We start from the raw sequence: 18,250 nt of genomic DNA, 5'->3' as shown, positions 1-18,250 counted from the left end.
CATGTCCATTAACATTACTGTAAACACTTGTACAATACCGATATCCATGCGTGCTTTTCCTACTCTGTCGAAGGCAAAGTAGCAGATTCAAATTTCTCAAACTTCAACCTGTGTAACCATCCAGTCACACTGCAGCAAAATCCCCATCATCTAAACAGTCCCAATACTAATTAGTCAAATTGATTTCAACCTGGGCAATTGCCCAGGGCCAAGGACGGGGTAGGGTGGTTGGTTTGGGGGAGGTGGGTTCCTCGTTCATTGAATACCCATCACTGCTGCGATAGTGTACTTAACATCGCATGTTACTTGGACGTGACTATGCAGCATCATGCTTGTGGTCACCACGTGTGGCATGAAAGCCAAGGACAATTTATCATCGAGAATCTTGGCCTCAGTACCAAGTTGAGAGATTGGAGCACAACTTGACAAATCAGGCTGTCAGTACACCCAATTCATTGGACATACAATTTGAGCAGAAAACCTGAGGAGACTTGCACTGAGCCCCCTGTCTAATTCCAGCATGACATTATGCTGAGAACAGAATCCTAATTTGGAGTTTGTGGTAGACAATTAGGACACAATTACACACAAACCAAAAGGATGGGAGTAACGGGTTAATGAAAGAGATTGGGCTCATTTTGAAAACTAAACCACTTCAAGTAACCAATTAAAAAATTTACTTACGATTGATGAAAAGTAAAAAGATACACTTTTTCACTGAATAATTTGCATTTGATATATAACCTTTCATTTTGAAAGCAAATTTTGAATCTTCAAGACACACTTCAATTAATTCCCTGTGGTGGAAACAGGAAAAAAAAATACAGCATGAAATTGATAGTCTTTAAGGTTATTAATGCACTCCAAATCAGCAAATACATTGTACCTTCTATAACACTAGTTTAATAAGGAAGTACTTGGTTTCAGTAACATGTGTAGTCAATGATGTCCCACATCTTTATCATCAAAGAAATCTTTCTGGATTTCTGGTGCTGTGGGTGCAGCTTTAACAGTACAATGTCTATCACATAAAACAGTCACGTCTATAGGAGTGATTCCTCCAACCTGCTGCACTGGCTGGGGACATCAGTGAAAGCCATTTCAGCTCCAAGATTTCTGACGTAATCAGCTCCATGTTGGAAACCGTTTTCCAGCACAGAGTTGATTACCATATGGAAATTAGTTTTCCACGTTATTAGTGGGCTCTGGACTAAGTCTCCAGGCCCTCTAGCATCTCCAAAACCCACCCTTGTCAGGAATAGTTCACTCCAGCGGAGTTTACAATTGCTCTCCATCAACAGGTGACAGGCAGCCCGACTCTGCTGGTGAAGAGAGTTCACTGAAGCCCCCCCCCAACCCCAGGAGGTTGGCACTAAGTTGCATGTGGGGGAAGTGCATCTGGGCAGTGCCAGCCTGGTCCCCTAGTATTGCCCAAGGGGCAAGTAATGCCCACTGCACATTGGGCAGTGCTAAGGGGGCAGGGCCGATTGAGGGGCAGGTCTTGTTGCCACTCTGCATTGGGGATCATGGGCAGAGGGAGGGAAGAGGCAATCAGGGCTGGCCAGGTTGAGGATCGGGGCTGACCCAGAGAGGTCCAGAAGCCAGTGATTGCAGGGTGGGCGGGTGTGGAAGAGCTGCGATGTGGGGTTGCGCGGCTGGCCAGCGATCTGGAGGCCGGCAGTATGGGGCCATTGTGCATGCACTGATCTCCACACTGATGGATCGGCACGTGTAGTGGCATGCTCAGCGCTATGCTACCTGCCTTTCAGGTGAGAGAGGCCTGCTTATGGATTTTCAGAGGGAATCTTGCAAGGACATTCTGCAGTGCAGTGTGTCGAAGATTCAATATGAAAATCCCGCTAAAAAAAAAATCGGCAGGAGTTACTTCCATTTTCACACAGATTGGGGACATAGAATTTTTTTGGGAGCGTCCTGGCCCATGTCAGTGCAAATCTGCCTGTATACAAGGCGGTTTGTAAAAATCACACGTTGTTGCAATTTTCTGTGTGTAAATTGACTGTCATGATGTGGAGATGCCAGCCTTGGACTGGGGTAAACACAGTAAGAAGTCTGAAAACACCAGGTTTAAGCCCAACCAATTTATTTGACAGTAAACTCACAAGCTCTCAGGGTTTGCCCCTTCGTCAGGTGAACTCTCCATTCACCTGATGAAGGGGCAAACCCCAGAAGCTTGTGAGGTTACTATCAAATAAACTGGTTGGACTTAAACCTGGTGTTGTCAGACTTCTTACTGCGTAAATTGGCTGTCATGTTTACCCACATTATAATGTGAATGCTTCAAAAGTACTTAAGAGGCTTTGAAGTACTTTGGAATGTTCTGAGGTTGTGAAAGGTGCAATGTGAATCAAGTTCTTTCTCCATTTAAATGCAGTTAGCTGCCATGGTTAACAGTGTAAATTGTTAATTAGCTGAAATGCTTGAAGCTGTTTGAAGTTTCCACTTTTTGACTGCTGCTGGCAATGTGAAAATAGGAGATTCAAGGTAGTTTTATCAGCCAGTGAAGAACTTATCTTTGCCTGAAACTAGTGATGGCATAATTATTTGAAAAGAGATCTCTGGAATCAAACCCTACGATATTGACAACTGGTTAATGTTTGATACGAGCAGCAATATGAACTAAGTACAGGTGGTGCAACTGATTGGGAAAATAACACTAAGGAATGACTTGCTGCTGTCAAATCGCCCAATCCTAATCGGTTGTGAAGCTCAAACATTCAAGGTTGCAGTCACCTGAAGGGCTGCACACCAGCTGTGCCTATGGGGAAGCTGCAGTTTCCCCAGGGTTCTCTACCAATTATGGTCAGCAGGCAGATAAGCGGAGCTGAGTCCATGAAAAGATCAGCGATGATCTTATTGAATGGCGCAGCAGGCTCAAGGGGCCAAATGGCCTACTCCTATTTCTGATATGGTGCATACCATACAATACTGGTCTCTAGTTTGAGAAACTAATACAACCTGAGCTCACAGGAAAGTGTCACAACTGCACATATCTCCACTGACTGTGGGAGGAGATTGTGGTAACTGCCGTTGGGACTGAAATTGGATTTCTCAGGTTGGTTCCAAATTGGAGTAGAAATCTGTAGTGAAGTTTATTTTCTAAACCAGGATTTGAGCTTTTTAAGATCACTCGTGGGAATGATGTTTCTGCCTTTATTCAAATACTCCACTTGCTGACTTTATTTCCTTCCAGCCAAAGAAGCGGCATGGTAGCACAGTGGTTAGCACTGCTACTTCACAGCTGCAGGGACCTGGGTTCGATTCCCGGCTTGGGTCACCATGTGTGGAATTCGCACATCTCCTCGTGTCTGCGTGGGTTTCCTCCGGGTGCTCCAGTTCCCTCCCACAGTCCAAAGATGTGCAGGTTGGATTGTTTAGCCATGCTAAAAATTACCCTTAGTGTCCTGAGATGTGTAGTTAGAGGGATTAATGGGTAAAATATGTAGGGATAAGGGGGTAGGGCCTGGGTGGGTTTGTGGTCGGTGCAGACACGATGGACGAAGGGCCTCTTTCTGCACTGTCGGGTTCTATGATTCCATGAAAGTTAAAATAATAGCGAACATCACTTTCTTGCAGAATGCCTAGCAGTGCCAATACGGATCCAGAGAATGCCAAGAGATCAAGCCTGCCTAACCACTTCAGGGAAATGGGGCTGGGGGACACTTGAGCTAGCAGGAAGGCTGTCAAATTGGGGGAGGGGGGTGTCACCTCATGGAGAAGCTGGCCTACTTGCCACTGGTAAAGTTTAAGACATGCATCAAGAGGCCTTTAAATGGCTCACAAATGTCCAGTTCAAGAGCCTTAATTAACATCTGAGCAAAAAGGCTGCCCTCCACCATCTCAGCCAGTACAGTCCCTACCACTTACACTCCCTGCACTTATTCTCTATTGTTGCCTGTGTCAGGATTTGAAATGTCACAGACCTGAAACTTTAAGTCTGTTTCTTTTTCCACAGATGCTGCTAAACTGGCTGAGTACTTCCAGCATTTTTTGTTTTAATTGCACAGTTACAGCATTTTCAATTGTCTGCCTTTATACATGTCTACTTCACTCTTAAAATCCACGATCCAAATGCACATTCTGTATTGACCATACCTGCTAACAGCATTCCCAAAGATTGTTCGAATATTATCCAGAGTTGAGGCATTAGGCAACGTTCTCACATCAGCAACAGTTTCACCTTGCTAGAAATAAACCAAATACACATGTACAATTATTACGGAGCTCATTTCCGACAAGTTTAGCTAGTAGTTTAATAGACTCATTTAATTTTTCCCCACTACTTATGCCTACTGCAAATTAGTGCGCTAAGAAAAAAAATTCCATCAAATGAAACAGTAGTTACAAGTGATGTAAATAATCAAAACTAAGAGATGGCAAGAAGGTTGTGTGTTTGGAGTGGAGTACACGGAAATATGTGAACAGCAAGACTGTCTCGAGCAAATACACTTGTACCTCCATCTGGAATCTTGCTGGCTCAGAATTAGTGAGTTTCAAGTGTAGATTTGAGATAAACTAGCACATCAAGGAGGGGGAGCCTAAGACTCCTCACATGCCTCCCATCCTCTCCTCAATCACTCCATCTCATCTGGACACCATCCCCCTTTGCCTCTGACTCACTGTCCCTGGATCCTCTACTCTAATCTCCACCTAGTCTCGGATCCCCGCAGGACCTCAAAGATTATCATTTCTGGACCACCGCCTCAGTCAAATACAAATTGGCAAAGGGTTACGCAGCCAGGCACATGTGGTTAGGCTGGCAGATGGAAGCCAAGTTAAAAGCAGCATGAACCAACACTATAATTACCCAGAAGCTGGAATTGGTTTTAATTCTTATTTTATGGATAAACATTGATGTACACAGTTGGAACCATCCGATCTTTGCAATTTAGAGAAAAAAAAAATTGCTTTGTTCAATGGTTCCAAGTACAGGAAAATTGTCCAAATGAAGTTTAAACCTCCCAGGAAATTGTCATGTAATTGTTACCTGGGAACCTAGATGATTTCAAGAACAATGCTCTACCCACACATTGAAACTGTCAGTATAGCTCTCACAGACACACTCATCAGAAGTAAATACTCGCACAAAAAAAAACTACAACCTGTTTGAGCTTTTGTGATATTTACACCTATACAGGGTTAATAACTTGCTTGGAATATCTACTGGGTTGGGTTTGCAAGATTAAACAGACAATTAACCTAGGAAGTTCCCAGGATAGAGTCACAACGTGCACAGTTTTTGATGGAATGTATCTAGAATCCCAAAAGGAAGACTATGGCACCTGGAGCAGGAATTCATAAAACCTATCTCAATATTTCCAGTAGGACTTCTGTTTAGGTACTAGAGGTCCTCAAGACTCACAAAAGAACCATTTCACAAAAAGGGGAAGTCTAGTCAAACCAATTAGGACTCACCTTTTTCACTGCAAAGCTCACTCCCGAATTGTGAATTGCATATCTGGAAGGCGAGATTGTGGAAACAGTGACCAAATATAACCATGTGCTTCGGCAATTAGAAAATGCTGTCACTATAGATAAACACCAGTCAATCTTGTCATTATCAATGTTTTCCTTTCACACTTAGTCTAATTCCACTCTGATCCTCCTTCCCCATCCTCTCTAATATTCCTCTTGTTCAAGCAATCAAAGAGTTGAAGAAATCGTAATGTAGAGACCAGATTTAATAGATATTTTTAAAACCGCACCCACCTACTCATAACTTCCACAATTCTGGAATACTCATCACTTGGATTTTTCAAAGCCTTCCTTCGTGTGGCAATATTATAGAAAAGATCTTCTACCTGAAAGCAAAATGTCAACATCAGGAATACCAAACTAAAAAATATTCAGGGCTTAAGCAGAACAAAGGTCACTACAGCAGCCACAACAGTTCATTTTTCTTACACCGTTAAGACCAAAGTATATGAATCAAAGACAAGTGAATGGATTTGAAAACTACTTTAGCCATGACCTAATTGAATGGCATTATGGGCTGAAGGGACTGAATAATCTATTTCTGCTTTTATAAATTCCAGCTCTCAAATAAAACAAAATATTTCAAATACACATTTCCCAATGTTACAACCGCAATCACACTTCAAAAAGCATTCCACTGATTGTAAAGTGCTTTGCAATATCCTAAAGTTGTGAAAGGCACTATGTAAACACAAGCTCTTTCTTATTTGAAAATGGTCTACTTTATAATATAGTAATTGTGTTCCATTGTCTGCAGGTGGTGGCATTATCTAGGCATTCACCTGAGCTCCAGATAAAGACACACTCCAAAGTAGGATAACTAAAACTGTGGTTGTTAGGCTAGGAGGTGAATGATTGTACTATAAAACTTTGTAACGTAGTACAATGCTGTGTAAAGATCGGCTCCGATTCCATGCTTCACCAACTGGCTTTCTGAATGTTCTAAGAGGATGATTAGTATGACAGGGACTACATTCTGTAAAACATGCAACCAAGATGAATCCCTATCTAATTTAACAATTTTGCAAAACAAACATATCTTGAGCTTGAGACACAAAGAAATTTGTTTAATGCCATTTTTAACATGAAATATTTTTAAGGTGTTTGGAAGTGCAAACAAATAGGCTGTATTGTGCGGAGGGTGTGGAGAGTCTGCAGAAGGATCTAGATAGGCTGGGCGAATGGGCCAGGAAATGGCAAATGGAATTTAATGTTGGCAAGTGTGAGGTGGTCCACTTTGGTAGGAAGAATGGTAGGAAGGACTATTACTTACGTGGCGAAAAACTGCAGCAGGCGACGGTGCAGAGGGACCTCGGGGTCCTTGTGCATGAGTCGCAAAAACCCAGCTTGCAGGTGCAGCAGGTGGTCAGGAAGGCGAATGGGATGCTGGCCTTCATAGCGAGGGGGATTGAATATAAAAGTAAGGAGGTCTTGCTGCAGCTGTATAGGGCATTGGTGAGGCCGCAGCTGGAGTACTGTGTGCAGTTTTGGGCGCCGCACCTGCGCAAGGATATTTTGGCCCTGGAGGGAGTGCAGAGGAGGTTTACTAGGCTGATACCAGAGTTGAGGGGGTTGAGCTATGAGGAGAGGCTGAATAAACTAGGCTTGTACTCGTTAGAGTTTAGAAGAATGAGGGGAGATCTCATTGAGACGTATAAGATGATGAATGGGATGGATAGGATAGAGGTGGAGAGACTCTTCCCGCTCAAAAAAGACAGTAGGACTAGGGGGCACAGCCTCAAGATAAAGGGGAGGCGGTTTAGAATGGAGTTGAGGAGGAACTTCTTCACTCAAAGGGTGGTGAATCTCTGGAATTCTCTGCCCGTTGAAGTGGTGGAGGCTGCCTCGCTAAATATTTTTAAGAAGCGGGTTGATGGGTTCTTGATAAGAGAGGGGATTAAGGGTTATGGGGAGAGGGCCGGAAAGTGGAACTGAGCCACAACAGATCAGCCATGATCTTATTGAATGGCGGGGCAGGCTCGAAGGGCTAGATGGCCTACTCCTGCTCCTATTTCTTATGTTCTTATGTTCTTAACCACTGCGGTTAGTTGTGTGTCTGCAAGAGATTTCTTTTGCACCAAGTAAGATAATTGATGGATTGACCCAGCTAGGAGGTTTACCAGGCCAAAACAGGAGGGAGAAACCTGAAGGCAGATGCACTGGCAGTCAACAGCAGTGCATCAAATGCAGAACAGCAAAACTTTGGGTATAAAAGGTTCCAATCACAAGTGATATAATATGATGCCAAGTAGAATATAAAGACAAATACATTCCCTTGGGCAAAAGCAAATCAGTCTGCTTTACATACCATCCAGCTTTTTTTACTAATAGGAAAAATAGATGATCTGGTTACAATTAAATAAATAAACTAAGTGACAGCATTCCCCCTCAGTGAGATATTAGAAGACATGACGGACATGGTGTGGCTGACTGTCAATGGTTGCACAGACAAGCTGAAAGGTAAAACTCACCATGGTTGCAGCCACAAATTAGGTAATTTGTGATTTATTAGGGCTAATTCAGTGGTGTGGCATTTATTGAAACTTGTCTGCTGAAATTAAAACAAGCTGTTGCAAGAAGAAAGGACATGGATTTGTGAGGTAATTGAAGGGCTTTGGAAAGGAAAGGGAGATGGTAGATTGAACAGGAGCTTGCAAGACCAGAAAGGTTGAGTTGGGTTATGAAGCTAATTTCAAATGACCAGGAGGAATTGTATTGTTCATCAGCTTGTTTTAATATTCAATCAAGAGTAAAATAAAAATTAAAATATTGAAGAGGAACTTACTGTGATCTGGGTACCTTGGTTTCCAGCACATGGTTTTGGTGGAGCCTGTAGTCTCCCATCACAATAGCTAGCTCTGAAGAACAGAAATAATGTAAGATTTTATATGTTTTAAACGTGCACTTGACTGAACCACTATCCCTATCTCTTTGCACGGTCTCAGGCAAAAGAACAGTTTAGGAATGCTGAGGCAGCTTTTATCAATTCTTGCACCAGGCACAAAGCTACAACAGCTGTGAGCACAGACTGAGGATTTTGGTGTTCACATGCCCCTAATTATGTGATGCTGTTATGCAAAGCTCCAAATCAGAAGGGTTAATTCTAAAATACAATTTACTCTTAGCTTCACTGAGGTAACACGGAAACACAACCACAAATAGTTAATTCTAATAATCGAGTGTTAAAAATAAAGGTGACTGAATTATATAGTTTTTAAGGGAAGGACAATTTAAGTGCAGATGACATGAAAAGCAATAATGCAATAGAGAACATAAGAAATAGGAGCAGGAGTAGGCCATCTAGCCCTTCGAGCCTGCCCCACCATTCAGTAAGATCATGGCTGATCTGAAGTGGATCAGTTCCACTTTCCCACTTTACACAGAACATAGAACATTACAGCACAAACAGGCCCTTCAGCCCACAAGTTGCGCCGATCACAACTATACCTACCAAGCCATAGAACTATCTGTAACTTCCAATGCCATTAGATCCCATATACTCATCCAGGAGTCTTTTAAAAGACCCCAGTGAGTTCGCCTCTACCACCACCGACGGCAGCTGATTCCACTCACTCACCACCCTCTGAGTGAATAACTTTCCCCTAACATCTCCTCTGTACTTGCTTCCCTGCACCTTAAATCTGTGTCCTCTCGTAGCGACCATTTCAGCCCTGGGAAATAGCCTCCAAGAATCCACTGTATCTATTCCTCTCAACATTTTATAAACCTCTATCAGGTCGCCTCTCAACCTTCGTCTCTCCAAGGAGAAGAGTCCCAGCTCCCTCAACCTATCTTCATAAGGCATGCCTCCCAATCCAGACAACATCCTTGTAAATCTCCTCTGCACCCTCTCAATAGCTTCCACATCCTTCCAGTAGTGAGGCGACCAGAACTGCGCACAGTACTCCAAGTGGGATCTGACAAGGGTCCTATAAAGTTGCAGCATTACCTCCTGACTCCTAAACTCAATCCCTCGATTAATGAAGGCCAGTACACCAAACGCCTTCTTGACCACATCCTCCACCTGCGAGGCCGATTTAAGAGTCCTACAGACCCGGACCCCAAGATCCTTCTGCTCTTCAACCCAGCTAAGACTCCTACCTTTGATATTGTACTCCTGCATCCCGTTGGTCCTGCCAAAATGGACCACTACACATTTATCCGTGTTGAAGTCCATCTGCCACTTCTCCGCCCAGTCTTGCATCCTATCTATGTCACGCTGCAACTTCTGACATCCCTCCAGACTATCCATAACACCACCAACCTTCGTATCGTCGGTGAACTTACTAACCCATCCCTCCACTTCCTCATCCAGGTCATTTATGAAAATGACAAACAGCAAGGGTCCTAGAACAGATCCCTGGGGCACTCCACTGGTGACCGACCTCCATGCAGAAAAAGACCCATCCACAGTCACTCTCTGCCTTCTGCAGGCAAGCCAGTTCTGGATCCACAAGGCCAAAGCCCCTTGGATCCCATGCCCTCTCACCTTCTCAAGAGCTGTTGCATGGGGAACCTTATCAAACACCTTGCTGAAGTCCATGTAAACCACGTCCACCGCTCTTCCTTCGTCAATGTGTTCAGTCACGTATTCAAACGTAAGGCACGACCTGCCCTTGACAAAGCCGTGCTGACTATTCCTGATCATTCTTAACTTCTCTAAACGCTCATAAATCTTGTCCCTCAGAATCCTCTCCATCAGCTTACCAACCACTGAGGTCAGACTCACCGGTCAGTAATTTCCCAGGCTATCCCTGTTCCCTTTCTTGAAAATAGGAACCACATCCGCAATCCTCCAATCCTCCGGAACCTCTCCCGTCTCCATCGACGATGCAAAGATCATTGTCAGGGACTCTGCAATCACTTCCCTCACCTCCCACAGTAACCTGGGGTACATCCCATCCGGTCCCGGCGACTTATCTATCTTGATAGAATTTAAAAGTTCCAACACATCCTCTTTCTTAATATCCACATAATCTTTTCAGTCTGCCGCAAACCTGTAGTACAACCTCCCAGATCACTTTCCACCGTGAATACCGAGGCAAAGTACTCATTAAGCACCTCTGCCATTTCTTCCAGTTCCACACAGACTTTTCCCAGGTCCTATCCCTTCTTTTCTCATCCTTTTACACTTCACATGTTTGTAGAAGGCCTTGGGATTCTCCTTAATTTTACCCACCAAGGCCTTCTCATGTCCCCTTCTTGCTCTCTTAATTTCCTTTTTAAGCTCCTTTCTATAAGCCTTATACTCCTCTAGATCTCTTAGCTCTCTGAACCTTTTATACGCCCCACACACGCCTTTTTCCCCATAACCCTTAATTTCCCTATCAGAAACCTATCTACCTGTGACTTAAATATATTCAGCGAGGCAGCCTCCACCACTTCAACGGGCAGTGAATTCCAGAGATTCACCACCCTTTGAGTGAAGAAGTTCCTCCTCAACTCTGATCTAAACTGCACCCCCGCCCCTTTATCTTGAGGCTGTACCCTCTAGTCCTGCTATCCTTTCTAAGCGGGAAGAATCTCTCTACCTCCACCCTATCTATCCCCTTCATTATCTTATATGTCTCTTTAAGATACCCCCTCAGCCTTCTAAACTCTAACGAGTACAGACCCAGTCTATTCAGTCTCGCTTCATAGGCTAACCCCCTCATCTCCGGTATCAGCCTAGTGAACCTTCTCTGCACTCCCTCCAAGGCCAATATATCCTTCCACAAGTGTGGCGACCAAAATTGCACACAGTACTCCAGCTGCGGCCTCACCAGTACCCTGTACAGTTGCAGCAAGACCTCCCTGCTTTTATATTGTATCCCCCTCACTATAAAGGCCAACATTCCATTCGCCTTCTTGATCACCTGCAACACTCTCAGACTGGGTTTTTGCGATTCATGCACAAGGACCCCCAGATCCCTCTGCACCGTAGCATGCTGCAGCTTTTCGCCTTTTAAATAATAATCCCTCCTACTATTATTTCTACCAAAGTGGATAACCTCACACTTGCTAACATTATACTCCATCTGCCAGGTCCTTGCCCGCTCACTCAGCCTATCCAGATCTCTCTGCACACTTTCCACACCCTCCACGCAATTTGCTTTTCCATTCATCTTCATGTCATCAGCAAATTTCATCACCCTACACTCAGCCCCCTCCTCCAGATCATCTATGTTCTTCACCTTTTCTAAAAAAAAAGATTTTTTCAATGCTCTACATAAAGCCCTGATGATCACTCTGCCTAGCTGCAGGAGTATGTCCTGTGAACACGCCATCATCACCTTCATGCAATATGTCCAGGTCAAAATACCATGAAGATTAAATGCACAGACCTTGGTACATCGGGGTCACATGCCAGGAAATTTCAATAATTTTCTGGTTATTAATGGCGAAAGTCTCAAAGGGCATTAATTTGTAAGCGACACTCCAAAAAAGTGAATTATAAAATCATTTACCTGAATGCACATTTCCCATCAGCAGTTTTGGTTGTTACAGTGACATGTGCAACATGGCTAATGCTGGCAAGAGCCTAGAAAATGAGGAAGTAGTGTATTTTAATGAGGAATTTCATTTCATGCTTTGTGCCAACAGGCCATTTCACTGTAGAATTGTAGTTCATTGGCTAATATCAGGCATTCTAAAGTTCTTTTCAAAACACTAATGTTCCCATTATTCCTCAGTCAGGTGAGCAAAAGCTTTCTTTAATGCCCAAGTAGAGATTTCAGAAGCTTACTCCATAGAATCATTTAATGACCACACCCACAAATATAGAGACAGACGTTGAAATTGGAGTGGGAAATGTTGATAAAGCAATTTACAATCATAAATTTGGGCATAAAGTAACCAGAAAATGAAAACAGGAAGCAAAATTTGTAGACAAGATGCGCAAGATTAACAGGAGCAATTCATATGGATAATACACTGTCTTCATCTGAAGACTACTGTAGCTAAAGTTGCCTGAAGATCTGCTGCATATTAGATAGGTGAATGCAGGAAAACAACAGAGTTAACTTGCTGTCCTGAGATCTGACCAGCAATGCGAATACATGCAAAGATGCAGAGCAGTAACTTCAGAAATAAAGGTCAACATGGCCTTTGTTTAACTGTGGCATTAATCAGATCACTAGTGCCTCCAGATCAATTTTGACACAAGCATCTAGATCTTAGTAGAAGGACTAATGTTGGCCCTCACACTCTGGAGGGCCAGAGTGTGAGATTGTTTGGTAAGTCAATACCAGCTGCTTTGTCTGGTTTCATTCCTTCTAGATTTTGTAGTGATACCAGGAGTCATCTACATTGCTGTGAACTCTGGAGTCATATGTAGGCCAGACCAGGTAAGAATGCCAAACTTTGTTGCCTGAAGAACATCAGTAAATCAGATGGGTAACTTAGACTATAACTGAATCTAGCTTTTAAATTCCAGATTAATTAGTTAATTTTAAATTGCAGCAGATGATGTAGTTTGAATCCATGTCCCCAGATCATAGCTTGGATTACTAGATGCCAGTGACAATATCACTATGCCACTTTCGAATTGCCATTGTCATTATACACGAACAGCGCAATCAATTTTCAGGACCAGATAGACTGTTTCTGTCAGTATTTTTTCAGGGAAGAATGTTGTTCGGCATACCAGTTAAAAGTGCCATGGGACTTTTTACATTTACCAGAACAGGCAAATCTGGTTTCAGCTTAACTTCTCACCTGAAAGGTGATACCTCTGACAAAGACGGTAACCTATAATTAAGTTAGTTATACTCACAAGTAACAGTTTCTTCAAATAGCTTCATTTCAAAATAACATTTCAAAAAGAAAATTTTTATAAAATGCCAAACAACAGGAGAACCTGCACAGCTAAATAGATCAAGGAATAGATTATTACTCTTTCTAAGCTGCAAGCCATACCATTCTTACAATTCTAAAAGGTGTTTTCTTATTCATTTGTGGGACATGGATGTCGCTAGCTGGCCAGCACGTATTTGCCCATTCCTAGCTGCACGAGAAGGTGGTGGTGAGTCACCTTTTTGAAATGCTGCAATCCACGCGCTGTGGGTTGACCCACAATGCTGTTAGGGAGGGAATTCCAGGATTTTGACCCAGCAACTGTGAAGGCCTGGTGATATATTGCCAAGTCAGGATGATGAATGGCTTGGAAGGGAACTTGAAAGTGATGTTGATCCCCATGTATCTGCTGCCCTTAACCAGCTCTTCACCCAATTTCTTTTAAGGCTATCAAATTTGAAAATATCCTGTTAGACAAACCCTATTTGCAGCATTCGCCAAATGGAAATAGTCATGGGTTTGGAAGGTGTTGTCTAAGGATCTTTGGTGAATACTGCAAGTATGGCTTGTTGAATAGAATATTTTCAAAATTAATAGCTTTAAAAGGAATTGGGTGAAGAACTGGCTATAATCAGGATATTGAACTCGGTAGAATAAATTTTGGCACTATGATTAAATAGTTTATAGAGCACCAAAAAGCACTTTATACAGAACACCGGATATAAGAAGTTTTGGCTTCTTTAGAGTTTATTTGTGTCTTCATGAACTCCCTCAGGAAAGTTAAATATGTTAAGAGGCTGTGAAACTACAGGTTGTCAACAGCCATTGAGGAATGAGGTCGATAACCTGGATGATCTTTTCCATTCATGAATTATTCTTACTGCACACTGCAACTATAGCAGTTTTCAAATGTTCTTCTATGATTAAAATTCAATCAAGTTTCACACCTACCTCTCCCCTAAAACCGTAAGTTGCAATACTAGTGAGATCTTCAAATTTTTGTAGTTTGCTTGTAGTAAACCTTTCACAAAGTATTTCCAAATCTTCCTTCTAATTATGAATAAAAGATCAGTTGAGAAAGGGAAAATCAAATGAAAAACACATTGTGTTGGCATCCAAAGTCTAAAAACATGTTAAAAATAATAATTTGTATAGGACAAAACTGAGAGACTTCTGAGCCAACCTATCGGATGGGAGGAAGGCACAGACTTCACCGCAACATAGCTGAAATCATCTCCCACTATCTTATAAACAGTTCTGCTGGATCTACTCTTAAAGACCCCCTTTAATTTTTCAGCCTCTCTCTCAAACTTTTAAAAATCTTTTCAAAATCCTTCATTCTGACCAAGCTTTCCATTACTCCTCCTGATCTCTTCCCTCTGAACTTGTGTTTCTTCCCTTGTTTCTATCTGTGAAGTTCCCTTTGCTTTGTGTTAAAAGGTGCTGTACATCCAATCTTTTTACACAATATTCCCTTTTCCCACTTTGGGATCACTGATTGCACATAGAACCATCCAGCCCAACGAGACAAACTTAGATATTGCCAAAAATAATCCAGCAGGATTAGTGCGCTGATTTTCTTTTCTGACCATGCAGAATACAATTTGGAATCCATTCTACAACTTCTTGTTGAGATTATCGCTGAACAAGGGAGTACAGAAATGATCCTCTTCTGTTGCATTGCATAACGTATGCCTTTTCAAGCGGTAACAACCAACTCTTAATTGTAAAACTCACCCCGCTCACGCAAATTTGTCCAATTACAAATCAGCCATTAATTTGTAACATAGCATGCTGTAAACCTTGTTCAATTTGTTTATCTTTATAACAATTATAATTTGTATCATATCAGCATCAACAATTAACAGTTTTAGAAAAATGCTAGAATTAAGATCACTCCAGGACTAAAAACAGAAAGTGCCAGATAAACTCAGCAGGTCAACATTTATGGAGAGAGAAACAGAGTTAATGTTTTGAGTCCATAAGGCTTTTCCACAGAATCGAAGAGGGGTAGAAATCTAATGAATTATACAGCTGGAGGTGGTGGGAGGGGCAGAATAGAGGTCAGGAGTAGGGTGGAACTGGGAAGAGATTAACAAAGAAGTCTTGGACGTAAGACAAAGATGGTGCTAATGGTGGCATTAAGGGCTAAAGAAGTGCTAATAATGTCACAAAGCTAAAGTAGTGGAATGTGTTAACAGGAGAACAAAGGTCAGTGCTCAGTGGAAGCAAAACTGAGTTGAAATGGCAAGCAATCCGAAAGCTGGGGTCATACTTGTGCATGGAGCACGAGTGTTCCATAAAGCAGTCACCCAGTCTGTGCCTAGTCTCTCCAATGTAGAGAAGATCACATTGGGACCTGTGAAGACAGTAAGCTGTTATTTACGCTTGGACCAAGATTTCATTTTTAGCATTTAGTGGTATCTGAAATCAATCCTTGAAACAGGCAGAATATTCTCCTATACAATAGCCAAATGCACCACCATTCCCATTTACTTCTTCAGTAGTTTGAGGTGCAAATGAGGGAATGGGCTGGACAAGGGAGAAAAGGAAAAAAATAGTTAACCAAACATGAAAGCCTGAAAGTGATCATAAGAGAGAAAATAGAAAATAAATAAATAAATACAAGGAACAGCGCATTCAAATACTGGAAGAAAAGGACATGAGAATGAATATTTGGGGTGAGGAATAGAAAGAGAATATAGTAATTGGTGTAGTTTCATACAGATGTTGACCCTGCAAGGGCAAGTCAGCATATCTCTCTGTTCCAGCCTTGCATAAATTATATCGAAGAAACCATTGCTTTTACAGTTGTTGAAGTGATAAGTTACAAACGGCTGAGCCTATAAACTAGGTTAGTTGAGTAGAGTGAACAAATATTTGTCTGTAATTGTAAAGTGCATTCAGCAATCAAATGTACTGCCCCTTGAAGACAACTTGCATTTTAAATGGGAGCGGGACAGATGTTTGTCAAAAGTGCAATGATAAGAACATAAGAACATAAGAAATAGGAGCAGGAGGAGGCCAACTAGCCCTTCGAGCCTGCCCCGCCATTCAATAAGATCATGGCTGATCTGTCATGGCTCAGTTCCACATTCCCGCCCTCTCCCCATAACCCTTAATCCCCTCTCTTATCAAAAACCCATCAACCCACGTCTTAAAAATATTTAGCGAGGTAGCCTCCACCACTTCAACAGGCAGAGAATTCCAGAGATTCACCACCCTTTGAGTGAAGAAGTTCTTCCTCAACTCCGTTCTAAACCGCCCCCCCTTTATCTTGAGGCTGTGCCCCCTAGTCCTACTGTCCTTTCTGAGCGGGAAGAGTCTCTCCACCTCTATCCTATCCATCCCATTCATCATCTTATATGTCTCAATGAGATATCCCCTCATTCTTCTAAACTCTAACGAGTACAAGCCTAGTTTATTAAGCCTCTCCTCATAGCTCAACCCCTCTGCACTCCCTCCAAGGCCAAATTATCCTTGCGTAAGTACGGCACCCAAAACTGCACACTGTACTCCAGCTGCAGCCTCACCAATGCCCTATACAGCCGCAGCAAGACCTTCCTACTTTTATATTCAATCCCCCTCGCTATGAAGGCCAGCTTCCCAAGCGCCTTCCTGACCACCTGCTGCACCTGCAGGCTGGGTTTTTGCGACTCATGCACAAGGACCCCGAGGTCCCTCTGCACTGTCGCCTGCTGCAGTTTTTTGCCACGTAAGTAATAATCCTTCCTACCATTATTCCTACCAAAGTGGACCACCTCGCACTTGCCAACATTAAATTCCATTTGCCAGTTCCTGGCCCATTCGCCCAGCCTATCTAGATCCTTCTGTAGACTCTCTACGCCCTCCGCGCAATTTGCCGTTCCACCAATCTTGGTGTCATCAGCAAATTTCGACACCATACACTCGGTTCCCTCCTCCAGATCATCTATATAAATGGTAAATAGCTAAGGCCCCAGCACCGACCCCTGGGGCACTCCACTAGTCACCATCCGCCAATCCGAATAACACGCATTGACCCCCACTCTCTGCCTCCTATTTGACAACCAATCCTCTATCCACGCTAACACCCTACCCCCAACTCCATGTCCCCTGACCTTCTGCAATAACCTCTTGTGAGGTACCTTGTCAAACGCCTTCTGAAAATTAAGAAAGACCACATCCACCGGCTCTCCTCTATCCACTGCCCTAGACACATCCTCATAGAACTCCAGTAAATTTGTCAGACAATGATTGTTTCATTAGTTATGGAAATCAGTTATAATAGAACTATCAATTGTGGCAATCTTCCTACAGTGTGATGGCCTGTTAATCCAATGGTGGCCAAATCACAGGTCCTTCAAGCTCAGACATTTTAAATCCTACGCACTGATGCTGCTTCAACCTGATGGGCCTGAATATTAGGTCTGGTTAGTCCAAGCGCTACTGCCTCACCTTGTTTCAACTTGAGATACACAGAAAGAATAAAGAACAGTACATCACAGGAACAGGCCCTTCAGCCCACCAAGTTTGTACCAATACAGATGCCTCTCTAATCTAATATTTTCTTGCCTCTATGTTGTTCATATCCCTCTATTCCCTGCCTATTCATATATCAACCCAAATGCTTCTTGAATGTTATTATAGAATCTGCTTCCACCACCTCCTCTGACAGCATATTCCAGGCATTCACAACCCTCTGAAAAACTTACCCTCTTTTAAACTTTCCCCCTCTCACTTTCAATCTATGCCTCCAAAAGTACTTGGCCTTTCAACCCTGGAAAAAGACTATCTACTCTATCCAAGCCTGTCATTATCTTGTAAACCTCTCCGAAGGTTAAGAGATTCTACACAGCACAGAGACAAAAAATGTTTGGACATGTGTTATGTTTACCAGTTTGAAATGCATGATATCTTCTTAAAGATAAAGGTTAAAATGTTATTACACCAGGAAAATTCCAGCAGGGATTCTGCACTCCAATGTGCAACCACAAACAAACTT

At 42.7% G+C, this 18,250-nt stretch overlaps 1 protein-coding gene across 1 annotated transcript in view; it reads right to left on the bottom strand.

Moving 5' to 3' along the window:
• The window catches only part of mlh1 (mutL homolog 1, colon cancer, nonpolyposis type 2 (E. coli)), a 53,525-nt gene that overhangs the window by 28,677 nt on the left and 6,598 nt on the right, over positions 1-18,250 (bottom strand). The window contains exons 3-9 of the mRNA XM_080193696.1: positions 14,218-14,316; positions 11,940-12,013; positions 8,279-8,351; positions 5,728-5,819; positions 5,434-5,476; positions 4,114-4,202; positions 685-797 (exon numbers count right to left, since the gene is read on the bottom strand). Coding sequence (XP_080049822.1) covers positions 685-797; positions 4,114-4,202; positions 5,434-5,476; positions 5,728-5,819; positions 8,279-8,351; positions 11,940-12,013; positions 14,218-14,316 — 583 coding nt within the window. The remainder of the gene's footprint in view (positions 1-684; positions 798-4,113; positions 4,203-5,433; positions 5,477-5,727; positions 5,820-8,278; positions 8,352-11,939; positions 12,014-14,217; positions 14,317-18,250) is intronic.

Source organism: Carcharhinus amblyrhynchos, chromosome 8 (genome assembly GCF_965287045.1).
Source record: "Carcharhinus amblyrhynchos chromosome 8, sCarAmb.v2.hapA, whole genome shotgun sequence".
NCBI lineage: Eukaryota > Metazoa > Chordata > Chondrichthyes > Carcharhiniformes > Carcharhinidae > Carcharhinus > Carcharhinus amblyrhynchos.
The sequence above is the reverse complement of the archived record's forward strand: the minus strand, read 5'-3'. Positions and strand labels throughout refer to the sequence as shown.